Source organism: Xenopus laevis, chromosome 2L, assembly GCF_017654675.1.
Source record: "Xenopus laevis strain J_2021 chromosome 2L, Xenopus_laevis_v10.1, whole genome shotgun sequence".
In the NCBI taxonomy this organism is placed as follows: Eukaryota; Metazoa; Chordata; class Amphibia; order Anura; family Pipidae; genus Xenopus; species Xenopus laevis.
The window spans coordinates 71,385,093-71,409,288 of NC_054373.1; the positions used below are offsets into that span (position 1 = coordinate 71,385,093).

Consider the following 24,196-nt stretch of genomic DNA (forward strand, 5'->3'; position numbering starts at 1 on the left):
CGGCCATTTCCTCGCTGCACGTGGATATCCTCCAGGTGGGTGAGCGCACTGATCACCTTGAACAGAAAATGGCTGAATTGGTGACTTCACACAATGAACTGATAGACGCAAACAGCGGCTTAGAAGAAGATGTTCAAACCTTATCTGCTAAATTGGCTGATTTGGAAGATCGTAATAGGCCCAACAATCTCAGGCTGCGGGGCATTCCGGAAACGGTCCCTGCGCAGGATCTAAGTGCGTATGTCTGTGCCATGATGGGGGAGCTGTTGCCGGAGGTGCCCCATGACCATCTCATGCTAGACAGAATCCACAGGTTGCCCCGAGCTCAAACAGCGCCGCAAGGGGCCCCGAGGGACATTATTTTTAGGGTTCACTTCTACTACGTCAAGGAAAAGTTTCAACAGCGCTTCAGGCAAAAGAAAGACTTTCCAGAAAAGTACAGCCAGCTGCAATGCTTTGCTGACCTTTCCAGCTTTACCCAGCGCAACAGGAAAGAATTTTTCAACATCACAGCAGTGCTTGCGAAGCAACAACATCCCATACCGCTGGCTACACCCTGTGAAACTTCTGGTCACTAAAGACGAGAACCAAGTTATCCTGAATACGCCACTGCATGCAGAGCAACTTCTGGAGAAATGGGGCCTGACTACAGCAACTACGACCCCGGTGACCGACCTACCTCAAAAGAGACCCCGTATCCAGCCAGAGTGGGTGACACAGTCAAGGCAAAGCAGGAAGAACAATAAAGCTGTATCTATCCCTGGGGAAGCAGACCTTGATGCCGGATAAGTGGCCTGACTTCGCACGAACACCACCCTGATAACCTGTCTTCTTAAGGACTATGCTTTTAGGCAACAGCTATGCTGCCTTAAAAATGTTTTTTTTTTTCTCTTTTGTTCCCCCGAGCTAGGAATCCCCCCTATAGTGGATACCATCCCACAAACCCCCCCTAGTTATTCTGCCCGAACATAGTGGTTTAGTCTCGTGCACCCTCGCTTCCCTCCCAGGGTTTCCCGGGCAGTCCCCCCCCTTCCACCAATACCTTAGCAGTATTGTTGTATATAAGTTTTTAAACATATTGTTGATGTTAAACATATATGTTTTTTCTCTCTCTCTAGTTCTTCCTTCTTTCCTGTTCTTTCTTCCCTCTTTCCTGGTCACCAGCATCCACCGGCAAGGAATGTATATTTCACCATCTCTCCCACAAAGAACACAGTTGCTACCTTATCATACGATGACCCTACAGTCACTGCCTCGCTCCTCCGAGTCTTCGAATCTGAGTAAGTCCATTCCATTTTATAGTTGCACCCTCACACAAACATGGGGATCAAGATCATATCACAAAATGTAAATGGGCTCAATAGCCCACAAAAACGCTCGAAGCTTGTGAATTGGAGCACGAAGGCCAACGTAGACATACTCTTATTGCAAGAGACGCATTTTACTAGCCATAAACCAACTACTCTTAACTCCAAACATTTCCCCACGCAAATCTATGCCTCCAACTCCATTAAAAAGCATGGGGTAGCTATTTGGATCAACAAACGGCTCCCGCACTGCGTGCTGTCGCAACATCTTGACCCGCTGGGCAGATATCTTATTGTCTCTATACGGATACAAGACCGTTCTTACACCATTGTCAATGTATACAGTCCAAACAAGCGTCAGGCAAAATTCTACAACATGCTTTTTAAAGCAATAGATAAAGCTGCCACTGGTCCTCTCATCATTGGAGGCGACTTCAATGTCCCACTGCACTATGAGATAGATACGAGTATATCCAGGTCAGCCTCTAGTCCTCGGGGCATCGTTTCCCAGGCCAAAACACTGAAAAAACTCCTGACACAACGGCGCTTTACGATGTATGGAGAACGCAACATACCTCGGAAAGAGACTATACTTTTTTCTCCCATGCTCATGTTAAATATTCTCGGATAGACTATTTTCTGGTTGACAAAACCGTATTGCAAGCTGTAACAAGTTCTGGAATTGGAATCAACACTTGGGCCGACCACGGTCCAATAATCATAGAACTTGATAATAACCAATACTTGAGGTCCCGTCCACATTGGCGTCTCAACGACTCCCTTTTGTACAACCATTCGAACTTAGAGCTTTGTAAGATGGTTTTGCGTGATTATTTTCATACGAACGGCACTCCAACTGTTTCCCAAGCTACTCTGTGGTGTGCCCATAAAGCGGTCATTAGAGGGCATTTAATTAAAATTGCTGCTTCTACCAAACGCAACAATGAAGCCGCCATGAAACACCTTACACAACAACTTTCTGACTTAGAGGCTTTGAACAAACAATACCCGACCCGCACTAGATCGAAATTTATTCAAGAGTTGAGATACCAAATATTATGCCTAGATAATAAAAAAGTAGAATGGCAACTCCGACGCCTGAACCTCAATAAGTACACCAAAGGCAACAAAGCTAGCAGGCTACTGGCCACCACAATCAAGCAACGACAAATAGCCCATTCCATCGCTCAAGTAATGTCAGCTAAAGGCCAACCCATTACTAATCCGAAAGCGATAGCTAACAGATTCGCAGAATATTACGCCTCTTTATATAATCTTAAACATGATGCAGCAACGCCACAACCTTCCATGGAGGCCATTCATGCTTTCCTTGCAGCTGCTGATATACCACAACTCTCACTTTCACAGTTACAAAAACTCAATGCAGATATTACATTGGATGAGATAAAAGAGGCCATAAAATCCACCCCAGCAGGGAAGGCACCAGGCCCTGATGGTCTCACCGCTGGCTATTATAAACATTTCCAAGACATACTGCTTCCGCATCTCGTCACACTATTTAACTGTGTCCTCCACGGTGGCTCCTTCCCTACTGAAATGTTATTGGCAACGATTACCACAATACCAAAGCCGGGGGAAAATACAGAAGAGTGTGCCAATTACAGACCCATTTCCCTATTAAATGCAGACCTCAAACTCTATGCTAAAGTAATCTCTTCCAGGTTGATGTTAATTATGCCCTCCTTACTGCATTTAGACCAAACTGGGTTTTTAAAGGGGCGGCAGGGACCAGATAATACTAGGAAGTTGTTGGCATTAATAGAATTGTCTTCCAGAAGGAAAGAACCCACTGTGCTATTTAGTTTGGACGCCGAAAAGGCCTTTGACAGGGTTGACTGGGGATATCTTGATCAAACACTTCAATATTTTGGACTATGTGGCCCTATTAAACATGCAATCCTGTCCCTCTACTCCAACCCCACCACACAAGTCAACAATATGGGATTCCTTTCCAGCCCCTTTCGGATTTCAAATGGCACTAGACAAGGGTGCCCCCTGTCGCCCTTAATCTTCAACCTAACTTTAGAACCACTTGCCAGGTCGATTCGGAAAGCGGTAGATGTTGCAGGTATACAGGTAGAAGGTATCACCCATAAGATGGCTATGTTTGCGGACGATATTATTCTCACCTTGACGAATCCAGAAATATCATTACCGGCAGCTATTCAGATTATACATGATTTTAGTGCAATTTCCTACTACAAGCTCAATGATTCCAAATCGCAGATCCTTCCACTGGGGATGTCCCCTATTGCTGTAGCACGCTTGCAGGCAAACCATCCATTTCAATGGCAGTCCCATTCCATAACTTACCTGGGAATTGAATTAAGCAGTTCTATATCTAAGACTTACGACGCCAATTACCCTAAGATGCTGAGTACAGCACAAGATCTTTTGTCGAAGTGGGCCCCATTGTACACTTCTTGGCTTGGAAGGATTGCCACTGTCAAAATGATGATCTTACCCAAATTTATATACTTATTTCGGACTTTGCCCCTGATGGTTCCATGTCCCTACTTCCATAAAGCCTAACGAATAATCCAGACCTAGGACTGGACTGTTGTGGGTACACCCTCGAGCTCTCCCCATCAAACACACTCTAACCAATCATACCCTCCAGACGGATCTACATATTTGGTCCAAAGTTAACGGTAAACATTCCCTTATCAGGTCTCCAGCCCAAAAGGCGACTTTAGAGATGCTAGAGGTGGTTATCCCTCATCTTAATCTGTCGAGATGGCGTACTCATGGTTTGACAACCATTGGTCAACTATATGCGGACTCCTCTCTCAAGCCCTTTGACACACTGATGACTGAGTTTGATATCCCAAGGCAGGAGTTCTATAAATATTTGCAAATTCGGCACTTCTTGAAAGACACAGAGAACTTTGCTGGACTCCAACCTACCAGCTTTGAGAAGCTTGCTTCTCAGTATCCCCGTAGCAAACGTGGAATTGCCACAATCTACAAACTACTAACTGAATCGTCTACACTGGAGAAACCGGTTCACGTACGGAAATGGGAGCAGGAGCTAAACCTAGACTTGGACTCAGACCAATGGACCAAAATGGCAAATATGGCGTTTAAATATTCAAAATGCACTAATCATCTTGAAAATGCGAGGAAACTTTTCTATAGGTGGTACAAAACTCCACACTTATTACATAAATACTACCCGGGTGCTACGTCTGCATGCTGGAGGGAATGCAACAGCATTGGAACTTTAACCCACATCTGGTGGCACTGTTCGCGGATCTCTACCTTATGGTCCCATACTGAAGACATACTAAGGCAAGCAACTCTCTTAAATTTTACATTGTCTCTACCATTAGCCTTGCTAAACCATAGTCTGGATACCTTCCCTAAAGCACTTCGACATTTTATATTTCACGTTTTAACAGTAGCCAGACTTTTGATACCAAAATACTGGAAGACAACGAAAGTCCCTCATAAACAGGAATTAGTTGCACTTATCGACTCTAGTCTTATGTATGAACAGTTGTCCTTGGGGCCCGGTAAATTGAACAAAAATTGTATGCATTCCAAGCACCTGTGGGAGAAATGGAAAACGTCCCACTACTTACCTCCTACTCCCTAATTCATGCAAGACTTCCCGGTTTTGACAGGGCCATGGTTCTCCAGACAATACATGATGCTCAAAGGAGAGTAAGGACACTATTCGACCCTCCATCTACTGATGCCCGTCTCTTCATCCCTCACCTATGTCGGCGATGCCATATCCAGCTGGTGGCTACATCCCTTCCACTCCCTTTTCTTCCCCCTCTCTCTTACCTTTCTGCCTTTTCTATGTCTTTCTAACTATCTTTCCCTTCCATAGACATGGCTCTTCTTATTGTTTTACAGTTGATTCTGTCGCTGCTGGATTGTAAGAAATTTTATGATTCTATGTCTATTGGAATAACTTGTTAAACCCAATAAAAATCTTTCATATTAAAAAAAAGATTTGTCAGAATGTGTACTTTAGGAAAATATATGGGTTTCTAGGGCCTCCATACTGTTAGGGGGTCTTAATGCACATTATGGTGCATAATGCACATACTTCATTAGCTGAAGTTACCCACAGGACTATTTGTATGAGCTAACTTTATTTTGGGGCCTCTAAATGCCAGATACTTTGGTAAACCTATGCACAATGGGCACCAATGGAGGACCCCTGGCAATCATATTCGGGGTGGTTTTTTTTTTGGTACCTAATTCAGTGTGGGATATGCGGATCAGCAAAATAAAACCTTTGAAATGATTTTTCAGAATTTTGATAATTTTTTTTATAAAAAACACTACGTTCAGACAAGCTTTGATGGTTGGAATTTAGGAGTAGAAAGACATAGTTACCCATTTTGAAATCCGCAGAATGTGGCCTTGGAATCTAAAGTATGCAGTTTTCTGCATTCGTGCTATCAAAATTCAGTAATATACTGCAGGGAGTTTTTGCTGTTCAGAAGTCCTAAATCTCCATAAAACTATACATATCTGGTATTGGCACGTTCGAGAGAGACAGGGCTTTCCAAACCAGTTTCATGCGTAAAATGAAATATTATTCTGGTATAAATTCATATATTGTATTTGTTTTTTTGGTATTTAATGCTATAAATCTTTTTGCAGTGGTGGAAATACATGAAAAGTCAGGCAAATTTAGAAAGCTCAGTTTCTCCCAAAAAAAAAAAACAAGGAATAGTTTTCCTAGGTAAACTATAGGTTTCCCCTCAGAAAATGCCCCTAAAGTGAGAGCACAAAATGTTTCAAAATTGTCTGGCATTTTGCGTAACCAAAATGTTCAATTCTGCTGGAACTTTTCTGGGTTAGCTTTGCTGCTACCTTTAACCACTTTCCTTTTTTTACTAGAAGTCACTGGCATGGCAGCAAAAAACTATTTCTGCTTTTGGTATTTGTATTACTCTCCTATCTATCTTTCAGTTTTTCATTCTAACTGCTAACTGGTTTCTAAGGTAAATTGTTTCCTAGCAACCAGAATAGCCACTATTATACTTCCAGTCTTCTGGAACTCTACATTACATTTGTTTCACACAGACCCCTCTTGTTTGGCAAAGCCGCCAAATAGTCTGCTCAGTCATATCAGGCTTATCTAGTAATTTGACCCTTGTGCCAATCATTGTATCATAATGGAGTCCAATGCAGGCTAGTGGGAGAGGACTGCATCAATGCGTCCATGCAATATAAATAATTTTGACTCACAACAAATTTAATGCATGCAACAATTTTGACGTGCGGCAATGTTTTTTTAATTCAGAATTTTTGCCACAGTTTTGCAAAAACATTTGTCAGTGAAGTGTGAAAATTTGTTGCGAATCCATGCTTGGCGAATAAATTTGCCGATCACTGGCCATTACCACTGTTCTATGCCTGCCCTTTCTTTCTTTTTTTTTTTGATTGGGTACAATGTTACAACTACTGATGGGCAAAATTTCCCCCAAACCCTTGGGGATGTGGTTACATTGCAGTCAGAAAGCAATATTGGGTTTTACTCCTTGTCATGCATTGTGAAGGGCTCTTTTTCTACACTACTTATGCTCATACGTAACAAATATTGTATTAAGTTTGTTTCCATCTTACATTTTTTCCTGTGTTTTATTACTTTTATGAAGGTAATTCGTTCTAAAGAGAGCATATACTTTATTTATTTTTTTATATACATATAACTGCATTATAATGTACCCCTATTGTAAAACATAGTCACATAGTTACATAGCATCTATAATTAACTATAACTGATGAAATAGTAACATAGTAACATAGTAAGTAGGGTTGAAAAAAGACACACGTCCATCACGTTTAACTTTTTTTTTTTTTTTTAATATATCTGCCTAACTGCCAGTTGATCCAGAGTAAGGCAAAAAAACCCATCTGAAGCCTCACCAATTTGCCTCAGAGGGGGAAAAAATCCTTCCTGACTCCAAAATGGCAGTCGGACTAGTCCCTGGATCAACTTGTACTATGAGCTATCTCCCATAACCCTGTATTCCCTCACTTGCTAAAAAGCTATCCAACCCCTTCTTAAAGCTATCTAATGTATCAGCCTGCACAACTGATTCAGTGAGAGAATTCCACATCTTCACAGCTCTCACTGTAAAAAATCCCTTCCGAATATTTAGGCGGAGCCTCTTTTCTTCTAATCGGAATGGGTGGCCTTGTGTCAGCTGGAAAGACCTACTGGTAAATAAAGCATTAGAGAGATTATTATATGATCCCCTTATATATTTATACATAGTTATCATATCACCCCTTAAGCCTCTCTTCTCCAGCGTGAACATCCCCAATTCGGCCAGTCTTTCCTCATAGCTAAGATTTTCCATACCTTTCACCAGCTTAGTTGCCCTTCTCTGTACCCTCTCTAATACAATAATATCCTGTTTGAGTGATGGAGACCAAAACTAAACAGCATATTCTAGATGGGGCCTTAGAAGTGCTCTATACAGTGGAATAATGACCCCCTCCTCCCCTGACTCTATGCCCATTTTAATACAGCTCAAAACCTTATTTGCCCTTGATGCTGCTGACTGGCATTGCTTGCTACAGCCAAGTTTATCATCTACAAGGACTCCAAGGTCCTTTTCCATAATGGATTTGCCTAGTGCAGTCCCATTAAGGGTATAAGTGGCTTGGACATTTTTACATCCCAGGTGCATGACCTTACATTTATCAACATTGAATCTCATTTGCTAGTTTGTCAAGATCCTGTTGCAAGGATGCCACATCCTGGATGGAATTAATTGGGCTGGATAGTTTTGAGTCATCTGCAAACACTGATACATTACTTACAACACCCTCCCCTAAGTCATTAATGAACAAGTTAAATAAAAGTGGACCCAATACCGAGCCCTGGGGGACCCCACTAAGAACCTTACTCCAAGTAGAGAATGTACCATTAACAACCACCCTCTGTACCCGATCCTGTAGCCAGTTTCCTATCCATGTGCAAACAACTTCATTAAAGGAGAAGGAAACCCCCTGGGCGCAAAAATCCCTCCCCCCTCCCCTGTGTTTCCCCCCTCCCTCCTCCACCCTGGCCTACCTGTCCCCTCGGACAAATGCCCCTAACTTGTTACTCACCTCTCTGCGCAGGTCCTGTCCACGGAGCTCACAGGTGCCATCTTCTCCCAAGCGGTCTTCTTCCATTCTTGATATTCTACGCATGCGCAGTAGATCCGTACCCGGTAAATGCTCCTACTGCGCATGCACCAAAAACGCCGGTCAAAGCAGGAAGAAGACCGTTTGGGAGAAGATGGCGCCTGTGAGCTCTGTGGACAGGACCTACGCAGAGAGGTGAGTAACAAGTTAGGGGCATTTGCCCAGCATGACAGGTAGGCCAGGGGGGAGGAGGGAGGGGGGTCAACACAGGGGAGGGGGGAGGGTTTTTGCGCCCAGGGAATTTCCTTCTCCTTTAAGCCCAACAGACCTTAGTTTAGAAAGCAGTCATTTGTGGGGCACAGTATCAAACGCTTTGGCTAAATCCAAATAGATCACATCTACTGCCCCCCCCACTGTCCAGCATCTTACTTACCTCATCATAAAAAGCAATCAAATTTGTCTGACATGACCTATCCTTCATGCTGAGTGCTGCTCATAATGCCATTCACTAGGACAAAATTTTGAATGTAATCCCTTAACAAGCCTTCAAATAATTTGCCCACCACAGATGTCAAGCTTGCTGGCCTATAACTGCCAGGCTGAGATCGTAAATCCCTTTTTAAATATTGGAATAACATCAGCTTTTCTCCATAGGCACCATACCAGATGAAATTGAATCTGAGAAAATCAGAAATAGCTGGTCTTAAACTGAACTAAGCTCTCTTAGACCCCAGGGGTGTATGCCATGAGGCCCTGGAGCCTTGTTTACATCAATTTTTATTAAAGCTTTATGAATCATATCCTGAGTCAGCCACTGACTAGATTGAGCTGAGCCATTAGTGCAGCTGTAAAGTGAGCCTGGGAACTCAGACTCCTCTATTGTATATACTGAAGAAAAGAACTGATTTAACACATTTGCCTTTTCTGTATCTGTTACAACCATACTGGTACCATTATTTAATGGAGCAACACTCTCAACCTGCATCTTTTTACTATTAATATATTTAAAAAACTTTTTAGGGTTAGTTTTCCTCTATCGCAATTAACTCTTCATTTCCTTTCTTTGCCTTCCAGATTGCTGATTTACAACATTTTGTTAGTGTTTATATTCATTAAATGCAGCTTCTGTCCCAACAGAATTGTAGTTTTTAAATGCCTTTCTTGTCTTTCCTATTAACTTCTTTGCTTCTGTATTAAGCCACATAGGATGATTCTTAGAGCTTCTTCATTTACTCCTTAAGCGAATAAATTGAGAACAGTAATGATTTAATATCATTTTAAATGAGAACCATTTATGTTCTGTGTTTTTAGCTGAAAACTTAATGCCATCACTAAGAAATGTTTATAAAGAAATTTTATATGAATTATAATGAAATTGTAGCTTATGCATTATTAGCAAACTTATATACTTACCGTATTTTTCCAGGGATGTTGTAGAAATTCTCTTGAGAAATGAGGCTGTTACCAATATTGCTGACTGTAAAGGCTGCTTCCCTTTGCACCTTGCAGCCTGGAAAGGAGATGCTCACATTGTTCGGCTTCTAATACACCATGGCCCATCGCATGCCAAAGTCAATGAGCAGGTCAGTTTCAGACAATTTTTTTTGTTTGCATTTTGATTCCTGTCTTTTAGTTTATTAAAATCGTAGGCCATTGGTGCATATAGGAGTTTGGAGAGTTTTGCCTACTGCATGTTTTCATACTTAAAACACCCTATCCCCACTGCTCTTCTGTAATGTCAAAAGGATTTGCCTGAAAATAACAAGAAACACACTAATTTACTTGTTTACAGTTTCCATAGACTTTATTGGTTGGTCATGAATGGTACTTAGGGTTGGTTTGAGCAAATGAAAAATGACAGGCAAAAGTGATTTGCTATGTGTGGCATTTTGCTAATATTATATCTAGTGGATTTTAACCTGGAAATGCTCTGATGAGCAGAAAATTCCTCCTGCACTTCCACACGTTTCTCATTGAAGTCATTGGGTGCCACGGGAAGTGTTAATGGCTGGAACAAATTATTACTTGTTATTATTCTGTTCTTGAAGCCAGATAATTCTTAGTGAATTACTCAGGTGGCTCACAATGTCGTTCTTGACACACAGCAGAATGACACAGTATGACAGAGTAGACAGGCAGAGAGGCATATGACGGAGGACAGCTGTAGCATTGTTAAAACAAGCCCTTGGATAGTAAATCCACATCAGAGGCTATGGAAATTGTTTGGTGCAAAAATGTTTGCACTGAGACTTGCATGTGGAACTGCTCTGGTGGAGAGACCACCTTATACTGCTATTTCTGTCACTAGTCAAAGTAAACTTTGTCATCTCAGCAGTATACGAATATACAGTGAGATGAGACGACGTAGCTCCAGCTAGTACATATCACAAAAAAGGCACTTAAAAATACACAATAAATATGTAAACATGAAATGTGCAATATATTGGCAGAGATTGGATATATACTTGTGTAAATTGTGCAAATAAATTAACAGTTCACAAAGTTAAGTTCACAGTTCAGGTGTGTCTAGAATGTAGTGGGAGGGCAGGCAGTGAGTTGAACAGTCTGATCGCTTGTGGAAAAAAAACCTTTCATGCAGCCTGGTTGTTCGGGCTTTAATACTGCGAAAGCGTCTGCCGGATGGGAGCAGCGTGAACAGTCCGTGTGAGGGGTGTGTGGAGTCCAGTGCAATGCAGGAGGCCTTTCTTACACAGCGCTTGTGGAAGATGTCCTGCAGTGATGGAAAAGCCGCTCCAATGATGTTGCCAGCTGCTCTGACAGTCCTCTGTAGACTTTTCTGGTCAGCAGAGCTGGCACTACTGTACCAGATGGAGATGCAGCTCGTCAGGACGCTCTCTATGGTGCCCATGTAGAACACTATGAGGGTGGGAGGCGGAAGGTTGGCCCGTTTCAGTCATCTTAGGAAGTTAAGACGCTGCTGAGCCTAACTAACTAACTAACATTAGTGTCCATTGATATATTCCATCTATATTAGTACAAATAAAAACATGTACTTTGATATGTATGCACTTTTTTCATTGGTCTTTTGTGAGTATTCAGGGTGGTCTTGAGGTTAGGTTCACTTGTGGACCCCAAATATCTTGGTCTGACACTGGTTGTGATGTATCAAGGGACCCCAACCTTTTTTACCCATGAGCCACATTTAAATGTAAAAAAAAGTTGTGGCTCAACACAACCATGAAAAAAGTCACTAGACATGGCAAATAAAAGCTGTGATTGTCTATATGATAGCTCCTATGTGAACTTGCATCCTACAGGAGGCTCTTCTTCGCAGTGCACCTAGTTTTTATGCAATTAAAACTTGCCTCCAAGCCTGGAATTCAAAAATAAGCACCTGCTTTGAGGCTACTTTGGTTCTTCAGATCAGTGGTCTTCGTCGCCATACCTTCGTCTACTAAAAAAGAATTTTAACGTTAAACCAAATAGGATTGTTTTACCTACAAAAAAAGATTAATTATATCTTTGTTGGGATAAAGTCAAAGGTACTATTTTGTTATTACAAAGAAAAAGGAAATCATTTTGAAATATTTGAGTTATTTGATTAATGGTAGATGCCGTTCCCATAATTCAAAGCTCTCTGAATAATGGGTTTCCAGTTATATTTTACTTAGCCTCAGTTAATGTGTCTAGTCAGTTGTGTAATTTACTTGCAGATACTTTTTATGGGCAAACTTGGAAGCTATTCCTATGGTTTTATTGGAAAACAAATAGAACGGATGTCCTATAGAAAACTATGTACCGTATATACTCGAGTATAAGCCGGGTTTTATAAGCCGTGGAACAGGCAGCCCTGGGGAGAGTGAGCCTAGCCTGGGAAGCCAGTGCTTATGTGCTCTCACCTACACAGGGACTAGGTTTGCCCGATGCTGCTTGCGCTTCGGCGCTAGGTGACATTTTGTAACTTGGCGTCGCCAATAGTGAAACAGAGGCCCTATAGAAAAAGCCTTGTCCATAGCTCTCACCTAGGCTTATACTCAAGTCAATAAGTTTTCCCAATTTTCGTAGGTAAAATTAGGTACCTCGGCTGATACTCTGGTTGTCTTATACTCGAGTATATACTAAGAGGGTGGAATGAGCTGACTATATTTACACTTTCAATGTGGCATCTTATACCAATGTGCCAGTAGTTTTTAGTGTACAGTCTTGTTTGCGCAAACAATTCTTTGTATTTTGTGATGGTATATCACTAGTATCCTTTTTTTCTGTAAGACTAAAACAATACCTTTTAAATGATTGTAACAAAACCGGTAAAAATTCATTTATGTTGCAAAGCAACCTAATCTCGATTATAAATGTTTATTGTGTTCCAAATTAAAGTCCTTAACTGAACCCCCCCCCCCAATCCCACTCATTCTTAATAATAGATACCATACCTGTTTGTAGGGGCAGTATATGTGCCTAGATAGTGGCTGTTGGACAAATTTTTAAATCAAAATTCAGTTTAATTAAGTTAAAGGAGTGGTTTACCTGAGGTAAACTTTTAGTATGTTATAGAATTACCAGTTCTTAACTTTTAAATTGGTCTTCACTTTTTATTTTCTTATGGTCTTAAATTATTTGCCTTACTCTTCTGACTAGTTCCTGCTTTCAAATGTGGGTCACTGACTCCAGCAGCCAACAAACTATTCCTCTTTGAGGCTACAATGTTATTATTGCTTTTTATTACTTATCATTCTATGTAGGCCTGTCTTTCAAGTCACTGCCATATTGTTAGGTGAAATTCCAAACTGGTAAGTCGCTGAACAAAAAGCTAAATAAAGCTAAAAAACACACAATAAAAAATAAAGACCAATTGCTTATTCTCTCAGAATACCACTCTCTAAATCATACTAAAATTTAATCTAGGTGAACAACCCCTTTAAAGGGAATTACAGCCCCAAAATAATGTTTTGCCTAATAAAAGAAAACATAATTCTAAGCAACTTTGCAATATACATTCATTACAAATTATTTGTATATGTATTGCTATAGAAATCAGTGTTTGTCTGTAAATTGCTATTCTCTGCCCTGATGGCTCACGAAAAGCAGCTTTTGCAACATTGTTTAAAGAGTAACAATTAAGTTACGCAACTGCTGCTTTCAGTAACAATTCTTTTTCACAAATAAGGAACGAACATTGAAGTTTTAATGTATGTTGGAAACTTGCTTAGAATGTTTTTATTTATTAGGCAAATTTTTATTTTGGTGTTGATTTGGCCTTTAAATGTTGAATTTGATACAGTCATATGAAAATGTTTGGGAACCCCTCTTGCCCTGCATTTTAATTTACTTTCAACTTTCAGCAAAAAAAGATAACAGTGGTATGTCTCATTTCCCAGGAACATCTGAGTACTGGGGTGTTTTCTGAACAAAGATTTTTAGTGAAGACTGCAGTATTCAGTTGTATAAAATTAAATCAAATATGAAAAACTGTCTGTGCAAATATTTTGCTAATTTGAATGCATGTAACTGCTCAATATGGATTACTAGCAACACCAAATTGGTCGGATTAGCCTGTTCAGCCTTGAACTTCATAAACCATGTGTCCAATCAGAAAATGTATTTAAGGTGGCCAATTGCAAGTTATGCTTCTGTTTGACTTTCCTCTGAAGAGTGACAGCATGGGATCCTCAAAGCTACTCTCAAAAGATCTGAAAACAAAGTATTATGTTCAGTATCATGGTTTAGGGGAAGGTTACAAAAAGCTATCTCAGAGGTTTAAACTGTCAGTTTAAATGGTAAGGAATGTAATCAGGGATTGGAAGGCCACAGGCACAGTTGCTGTAAAACCCAGGTCTGGCAGGCCAAGAAAAATACAGGCGTGGCAGATGCGGAGGATTGTGAGACTGGTTACAGACAACCCAAAGATCACCTCCAAAGACTTGCAAGAACATCTTGCTGCAGATGGTGTATCTGTACATTGTTCTACAAGTCAGCGCAATCTGCACAAAGAACATTTGTATGGCAGGGTGATGAGAAAGAAGCCCTTTCTGCACTCACGCCACAAACAGAGTTGCTTGTTGTATGCAAAAGCTCATTTAGACAAACCACAGTCATTTTGGAACAAAGTGCTTTGGACTGATGAGACATAAAATGAGTTATTTGTGCATAACAAAAAGCGATTTGCATTGTGGACGAAGAACACTGCATTCCAAGAAAAACACCTGCACCTACTGTCAAATTTGGTGATGGTTCATGCTGTGGGGCTGTGTGGCCAATTCAGGGACTGGGGCCCTTGTTAAAGTCAAGGATCAGATGAAGTCAACCCATTATCAACAAATTTGATAATGTTCAAGCATCAATCACAAAGTTGAAGTTAAGCAGGGGTTGGATATTCCAACAAGACAATGACCCTAAACACACATCGAAATCTCAAAGCCATTTATGCAGAGGGAAAAATACAATATTCTGGAATGGCCGTCACAGTCCCCTGACTTGAATATCATCGAAAATCTATGGGATGATTTGAAGAAGGCTGCCCATGCTCAGCAGCCATCAAATTTAACTGAACTGGAGAGATTTTGTATGGATGAATGGTCAAAAATACCACCATCCTGAATCCAGACACTCATCAAAGGCTATAGGAGGCATCTAGAGGCTGTTAAATTTGCAAAAGGAGGCTCAACTAAGTATTGATTTAATATCTCTGATGGGGTGCCCAAATTTATGCACCTGTCTAATTGTGTTATGATGCATATTGCATATTTTCTGTTAATCCAATAAACTTTGTCACTGCTGAAATACTACTGTTTCCATAAGGCATATTATAGATCAAAAGGAAGTTGCTACTTTGAAAGCTCAGCCAATACTAAACAAAACTCCAAAGAATTAAGAGGGGTTCCCCCTATGATTTTCATATGACTGTAGATTACCCAGAGTAAAAAAAAAAAAATTACGAAGTAGTGCAAAAAATGGAGAAAACTAGATGCTAGATAATATCAGCAAAATGTAATGTCACTAGCCTATATAGTAGTAGTATTGTGATGTACAATATTTGTACGTTTTTTAAACTTTCCTCTGTATGAGCTATGAGCACTCAAGAACCTTTGCTAATGGTGTGTATATATAACAATCCAAAGGAATCCGCACTCCCAGGTCTTAAGTAAAGTTAAAAATATTTATTAGAACAGATGACTAACGTTTCGGCCTCTCCGTGGCCTTTCTCAAAGTATTCATTCTACAATAAACGTGCCTTAAAGGAATTGTTCAGTGTAAAAATAAAAACTGGGTAAATAGATAAGCTGTGAAAAATAAAAAATGTTTCTAATATAGTTAGTTAGCAAAAATGCAATGTATAAAGGCTGGAGTGATTTGATGTATAACAAGTCAGTCAGGACACTACTTCCTGTTTTTCAGCTCTCTTGGTTTACCCTGGTTACCAGGCAGTAACCAATCAGAGACTTGAAGGGGGGGGGGGCACATGGGTCATATCTGTTGCTTTTGAATCTGAGCTGAATGCTGAGGATCAATTACAAACTTACGGAACAGTAATGTACCATGTGGCCCCCCTTCAAGTCGCTGACTAGCTCAGAGTTATAGAGCTGAAAAGCAGGAAGTTGGATTCTGGCTGTTTTATTAGACATCTGTTCACTCCAGCCTTTATATATTACACTTTTGGCTAACTAGCTATATTAGAAACATTTTTTATTTTGCACAGCCTATCTTGTTTACCCAGTTTTTATTTTCACACTGAACTATTCCTTTAAATACACACATACTAATAGGGCACCGTAGTGGGCAGCATTTATAGAGCAGCACCCAGGTGGTAAACGATAGCATAACTGCAATGATGGAGTCAACACACAATTTAGAGTTAGTGGGAGGACCATTTATAGAGGGTTACGTACGGTTAGGGTTGTAGCGTTTGGGGGTAATAAGTGATGAATTAGGAAGCGTTTAAGTCAGGACCTTTAGACATCCTCAAAGAATGTTACATCATTGACACTGGAAACAAAGTTATAAATTAGAGTATAAAGTAAAGTAGTCACCATATAGTTACAAAATAGTTATAAAGGAACAGTGTCCTGATATATTGGTTTTAAACTTGTTTTAACATTGTATCTAATTAAAATATACTGTTAGATTTAATTTTAATGCATACCTTATAATGAAGTGCAATGAATCTGTGGTTTTCTATCATAAAGGGAGTCGCTCTGTTTCTGATGAGCAGTAAATGTCAGAGCTACCATTGTTTCCCGCCAGATTGTGTGTATATAAGGCATGTTTATTGAAGAATGAATACTTTGAGAAAGGCCTCGGAAAGGCTGAAACAGTCATCTGTTCTAATAAATATTTTTAACTGTACTTAAGACCTGTGAGTGCGGATTCCTTTGGATTGTTATGGATAAAATTGTTTCTGCATCCAGGCATACTAACACCGTTTTTCATGCGTGCCGACACCATGGTGGTATATACAAGCAGATTGTGGTTGTAGTGGATAGGGTAATCTGTCGTCCGGATCGCTACAACCGAACAGTTTGCTGTCTACCTGGTGCCAGGGTTCGGCATGTGGTTGATCGGGTAGACAAATTATTGGGTGGGGCTGGGCACGACCCAACTGTCTTAGTGCATATCAGTACTAATGACAAAATAAAAGGTAGAAGGAAGACCTTAGAGATTGATTTCAGGGATCTAGGCTCTAAGATCAGGGAAAGGTCTTCCAATATAATCTTTTCTGAAATTTTGCCAGTGCCATGTGCAGGAAGGAAGGGTTTGGGTTCCTAGAGCACTGGGCATATTTCCTTGGGGTACAACCTATACAGTCGTGACGGTTTGCACCTCAATGGAAGGGGGTCCACTGTGCTAGGGGAAAGAATGGATAAGAGGTTGATGGAGTGTGTAAAACTAGGCAAGGGGGGGGTGGGTGAGATAAAGAATTATGTGGAAGCTAGGGTAGGGGGTCATGGGCAGGAGTGAGGGGGGAATATAGGTTACCAGTTAAGGAGGTTCCTCTGTTACAAGGAAAACAGAATAATGCTAACTTAACATATAATTCTCCACCAAGTAATGCAAATTTCAAAAGTAAAAGTAGTAACCTCCACTGTATGCTGGCAAATGCACGGAGTTTGTCAGGTAAAATGGGAGACCTAGAATTAATTGCATGCTCTAAAAATGATAATATAATTGGTATCACTGAGACTTGGTGGGATGAAACATGTGACTGGACTGTGAATTTAAATGGTTACACCCTTTTTAGGAGGGACAGAGGGATAAAAAAAGGGCGGAGGAGTGTGTTTGTATGTAAAGCCTGAATTAAAGCCATGCGCTAAAGAAATAACCATAGCTGGCACTGGTGAGGGTGTAGAATCCCTCTGGGTAGAGATTTTGACAGGGCAAAAGTTACAAAGAAAATTATCATTAGTGTATGCTATAAACCACCTCGTATAAGTGACAAGTACGAAGCCCAGCTTCTCTTGCAGATACAAGCCGCTTCACAGCTGGATCAAGTTGTTGCTATGGGTGACTTCAATTATCCAGACATTGACTGGGGTAATGGGGTTGCCAAGACAGAAAAGCTAGTAGGTTTGTAAATATGCTGAATGACAACTTTTTATTCCAGGTAGTTCAAGAACCTACTAGGAATAACTCACTTTTGGACCTTGTAATAACTAATAATACTGAACTCATCTCTAACATTTGTGTGGGTGAGCATTTAGGGAATAGTGATCATAACATGGTCTCCCTGAGATTCTGTTGCAGAAGCAATTCTATAAGGGAGTAACTAAAAGACTAAGTTTCAGACGTGCAAAATGGGAAGTCTTTAAAATGCTGCTTAATAAATATACATGTCAGTATATTACCCAGTATATTACCCTTGTATTACCCTTGTAAGCAAGGAACGATGTTGCAAAGCAAAACCTTTTTGGTTCAATTGAAGTGTTGGTGTTGAGGTGGGTAAGAAAAGTTGTGCTTTTAAGGCTTTCAAGTTAGCTGGAACAGCCAAATCATTTATAAGGTACAAGGAGGCCAATAAATCGTGCAAAGAAGCTATAAGGCAAGATATTGAAAAGGATATTGTAGCAAGCAGTAAAAAGAATCCAAAAATATTTTTTAATATGTTAATAGTAAAAAAATGAAGCAGGAAGGAGTGGGACCTTTAGTTTAAGAGGGGGGTCAGCTGGTTGATGAAAACAAATTAAAAGCGCAGATTCTGAATTCATATTTTCCGTCTGTCTACACAAATGAGGAACCAGTTATTGAAGGTTTCCTTCTTCATAGTCCCAATTCTAGTAATACAACTAATGATGCATGGTTCACACATGAGGAAATTCAAAAGAGACTAGAACATGTTAAGATTAACAAAGGTCCGGGGCCAGATGGTATTCATCCCAGGGTACTTAGCAAGTTTAGCTCTGTGATTGCCAAACCTCTTTACTTAATTTTTCAGGATTCATTTAGGTCTGGCATAGTACCGAGAGACTGGCGAATTGCTAATGTGGTGCCTCTATTCAAAAAAGGATCCCGTTCTCAGCCTCAAAATTATAGGCCAGTTAGTCTGACATCAGTGGTAGGAAAGCTTTTTGAAGGGTTAATAAAGGATAAGATATTGGACTTCATAGCAAATCATAATACTATAAGTTTGTGAAGCATGGTTTTATGCGTAATAGATCTTGCCAGACTAACTTAATTTCTTTTTATGAGAAGGTAAGTAGAGATCTCGATTCTGTGATGGCAGTGGATGTGATTTACTTAGACTTTGCTAAAGCATTTGATACAGTGCCACACAAAAGGTTACTGATTGAATTAAGGAATGGTGGCCTGGAACATAGTATTTGTACCTAGATAGAGAACTGGCTAAAAGATAGACTACAAAGAGTGGTGGTAAATGGAACATTTTCTAATTGGACCAGTGTTGTTAGTGGAGTACCACAGGGCTCTGTACTAGGTCCCTTGCTTTTCAACTTGTTTATTATTGACCTGGAGGTGGGCATTGAAAGTACTGTTTCTATTTTTGCAGATGATACTAAATTGTGCAGAACTATAGGTTCCATGCAGGATGCTGCCACTTTGCAGAGTGATTTGTCTAAGTTGGAAAACTGGGCAGCAATCTGGAAAATGAGGTTCAATGTTGATAAATGCAAGGTTATGCACTTTGGCAAAAGTAATATAAATGCAAGTTATACACTGAATGGCAGTGTGTTGGGAGTTTCCTTAAATGAAGATCTAGAAGTTTTTGTATATAACAAGTTGACTAATTCTGGGCAGTGTCATTCTGTGGCTACTAAAGCAAATAAAGTTCTGTCTTGCATAAAAAAGGGCATTAACTCAAGGGATGAAAACATAATTATGCTTCTTTATAGGTCCCTGGTAAGGCCTCATCTGGAGTATGCAGTGCAGTTTTGGACTCCAGTCCTTAAGAGGGGTATAAATTAGCTGTAGAGAGTGCAGAGACATGCAACTATACTGGTTAGAGGTGTGGAAGACTTAAATTATGAGGATAGACTGTCAAGGTTGGTGTTTTTTTCTGTGGAAAAAAGGCACTTGCGAGGGGACATGATTACACTTTACAAATATATTAGAGGACATTATAGACGAATAGCAGGGGATCTTTTTACCCATAAAGTGGATCACCGTACCAGAGGCCACCCCTTTAGACTAGAAGAAAAGAACTTTCACTTGAAGCAACGTAGGGGGTTCTTCACGGTCAGGACTGTGAGGTTGTGGAATGCAGTGCCAGGTGATGTTGTGATGGCTGATTTAAGAATGGCTTGGATAATTTTTTGGACAGACAGAATATCAAAGGCTATTGTGATACTAAACTTTATAGTTAGTATTGGTATTCGTATATATAATTTGTGTGAAAGTAGGGAGGGGTGTGTGTGGATGCTGGGTTTGACTTGATGGACTTTGTCTTTTTTCAACCCAATTTAATTATGTAACTATGTCCAGATAGTTCCCGCACTCTTCCTCCAATTTCAATCGTGAGTTCTGTGGTCAAAGTAAATATGTAGCCTTCAAAGTGGACCAACACAAGTTTTCATGTGTTCAAACTTATTTTATTTGGACATCACATTGGGGCCTTTATCAAGGATAAGATATAAGTGAATAGGTGGTCATATAAATACAAAAAAACTTTCAAAATGACGTCATTAACAACTTAATTAATGTGTTTGGTGCAAACTTTGTACAATTTGTGTTTAGGTGCATGTCATAATAAAATACAACCACTAGATGTCACTAGTGTTACATCAGTGTTATCTCAGCGTCCATATATATATCAGATTATAATGTATTTGTGTCCATAATCCTGATAGTGAACAAAATGCATATTGAACAAGAATAGAAATTACGCAAAAAAAAAAGGTTTCTGATTGTTTCTGTTGTTTACTTTGTCTCGAAATGGCAGATACACTATTATCTCCTAGAATGAAAGAAAGCAATTAAGTTTTACTAACAATTTTTCTATATATACTGAAACAAACTATGAATCCTATTACTTTGCTACTTTGTTTATCTCTACTTAGATACTTTACTGCCAATTGAGAAAGGGGAAATCTTTGTGTGAGGAAACGACTAAGGACTAACTGGCCATTTAGTCCCTTAGACGCCACACAATCCAACTCATCGATCCAGAATGCCTCTTTTTTTCAAAAGCATGTTATCATAGTCCCCCTCTTGCTCTTTTGGGGATTTGATCCATGGGCATAAATCTGAGCGTTGCTGGGCTGTGCTTTGGTTTCTGCCCAATGTCTGGCCACTAATTGTTGTCCTGTTTTTATGTTTGCCCTTTTGTATCCTATCCGGATCTAGTGCCGCTCTTATACTCGACCTATGCATCGCAATGCGTTCTTTTAACTGCCTGATGGTTTTTCTGCAGTATTTAAGGCCACACGGACACTTAATTATGTACACCACCATTGAATTGTCACATGTCAACCTCTGTCGAATGTCATATCTTTTGCCTGTATGCGGATGTGTGAAGTACACAACCTTTTGTTTTTTATTGGTGTGTGATTGTACAGTCATGACTTGCCCACGATTCAGGGAAAGGGACCAATTTTAGGTAGCCAATGATAATTTTTCGGGGTATCCCCTCTCTAGGAACTTCATTTGCATATTAGTCAAATCCTGTTCTCTTAGTTATGTCACTATCTATTCTCACCACTCTTAACATCTGTGACTTGGGCAAAGAATTTAATAGGTGCCTGGGATGATTGCTATGATGTGCATGAGTGTGTTTCTGTCAGTAGGTTTTGTATAGATGCATGTTTGTAGAGTGCCCCTGTCCTTATACAACTTTACATCCAAGAAATCCATACATTGTAAATTATACTTTACAGTAAATTTTATGGGACTCTCCAATCCATTTAATTGTTCCACGAAAGTTTCTAGACCACTATCGGGGCCCAACCACAGGAAGAACACATCATCGATGTATCTCCTGTAGAAAGCCCCATGCTGTCTGAAAAGTGTATGGCTGAATATGTGGTCCTTTTCAAATTTATGCATATATGCATTTGCATATGCCGGGGCCACTTTTGACCCCATGGCCGTCCCAGTACTTTGCACATAATAGTGGGTCTCACACTTAAAGGGGAAGGAAACCTAGTCGGCGCAAACCCCCCACCCCCCCATTTGTTGCCCACCCTCCTTCCTCCCCCTGGCCTACCCGTCCCACTGGGCAAATGCCCCTAACTTGTTACTTACCCTTCTGCGCAGGTCCAGTCCAGGGAGTTCACCGACGACATCTTCTTCCACGCGATCTTCTTCCTGCTGTGAACGGCGTTTTGTCGCATGCGCAGTTTGATCATTTTGCCGGTACGGATCTACTGCGCATGCGCCAAAAGTCACGCGCATGCGCAGTAGATCGTACCGGCGAAATGATCCTACTGCGCATGCGCCGTTCAAAGCAGGAAGAAGATCGTGTGGAATAAGATGTCGTCGGTGAACTCCCTGGACTGGACCTGCGCAGAAGGGTAAGTAACAAGTTAGGGGCATTTGCCCAGCGGGAGGGGTAGGCCAGGGGGGAGGAAGGAGGGTGGACAACAAACGGGAGGGGGGGTGGGGGGTTTGCGCCGACTAGGTTTCCTTCCCCTTTAAAGTAATTCTTATATAGAATAAACTCAAGTAAAGTTAGCATGTTTGGGAAAATCTTAGATGGAAAGTATATCCCTCCCAGAATCCTCTGTGAAGCAGTGCAGAGGGATGTGAAAATGAGGCTCTGAGTAGCAGTGTGGTGATTAGCCTCACCTGGAAAAGGTGGGGGCTCAATTAAAGCTACTCTCTGCCCTGGAGAGAGAGAGAAAGGAGAGCTACTGGAGGCCTGTGTTAAAAATTTGCATAGTAACTGCATGCTACCTGTGTTTAAAGCATAAGGACTTTTATTGCTGGGCACAAGTTTCCAGAAAGAGACAAGTTATCTGGTAGCAAGGACTGGCTACCAGCTACTGCCTTAAGTGTTTGGGTAGCGGGCTGCTTCCAAGAGAAAAGCACAAGGAATCTCCAAAGGACTGTGAGTTAACAGTTTGTTTTATTTGCTGGACTTATATTGCCCAAGTGGGAGACTGTGGGACCTTTGAGAAAAGGACATTTTCATTTATCAGTAGAACTAGACTTTTTTTGTTTACTGCCTTCCCAAAGGGTATGAACTGTTATGTTGATGTTTTAAGGGATCCTGTCATCGGAAAACATGTTTTTTTCAAAACGCATCAGTTAATAGTGCTACTCCAGGAGAATTCTGCACTGAAATCCATTTCTCAAGAGCAAACAGATTTTTTTTATATTCAATCATGATCTTAGATCTACCAGGCAGCTGTTATCTTGTGTTAGGGAATTTTATTTAAAATATCCAAAGAATACAATGATAACAAATCAAATTACAACACAGATATTTACAATTCAAATCAAATATCAAACATTAAATTTCAACACAAAGAAAAATGAATACCATCCCACATTCTTTTGTTTATATCAGTAAAAGCAATTTCTTTGGTTTTGATATATACAATGTCCCGACAGATTGCATTTGTAAAATTTGCTACTGAATTTGCTACCACTCCATATGAAAACTCAAGACTTTTTAACACAGTCAGATCCAAACACCTCGCCACACTTTCCCTTAAAGAGGATGATGTTGGGCATTCTATGAGAAAGTGCTGCTGTTAATCCGGAAAAGACTGAGGCTCTTAATATAGGGCTCCCTCATGATGTAACCAAATTGCTCACCCTTAATTTCTCGTTTCAATGGCAGAAAACATCAGTCTCCTTTCTAGGCATCCATTTGACCAATTCCTATGATACATTGTATAAAATAAACTATTCCAACATATATCGCAAGCTAGGCAAGTGCCTGGAGGATTGGAGCAAATACCACATTTCATGGATAGGTCGCATTTGGGCTATTAAGATGACACTATTCCCTAAATTATTATATTTCTTTAGAGTGCTCCCCCTATCACTTAACCTCCAAGATTTAAAACATTTTGAATCTAAGATACTCAAATTTGTATGGAACGATAAATTTCCCAGGGTAAATAGGAATATACTATATAGATCTTTATCTAATGGTGGCTTAGGCTTGCCTAATCTCAGATACTATCACTGGTCGGCACAGTTATGTAAACTCCCAACTTTACACTGCACCTCAGACCCCCCTCAGTGGGTTGCTATTGAGAATGCCTTTGTTGCCCCTATGATGCCTTCTCATTTCTTTGGCTACCCAGGAAATCTCGACCTAAAACTATGAGCCCTTGCTTAGCTTGTTCCCTACATGTCTGGGATATAGTATCCCGTAAACACCCATTTATTACCCCTCACACTCC

General features: G+C 40.4%; 1 protein-coding gene across 13 annotated transcripts in view; it reads left to right on the forward strand.

Annotated features, from left to right (window-relative positions):
* Window positions 1-24,196, forward strand: part of LOC733397 (ankyrin repeat and SAM domain-containing protein 1A) — a 317,888-nt gene that overhangs the window by 48,269 nt on the left and 245,423 nt on the right. For 12 of the 13 annotated variants that reach the window (XM_041582022.1, XM_041582016.1, XM_041582019.1 and 9 more), the window contains one exon: window positions 9,862-10,018. The exons of the other annotated variant lie outside the window; for it this stretch is intronic. In XM_041582022.1, coding sequence (XP_041437956.1) covers window positions 9,862-10,018 — 157 coding nt within the window. The remainder of the gene's footprint in view (window positions 1-9,861; window positions 10,019-24,196) is intronic. 13 annotated transcript variants of the gene reach the window in all.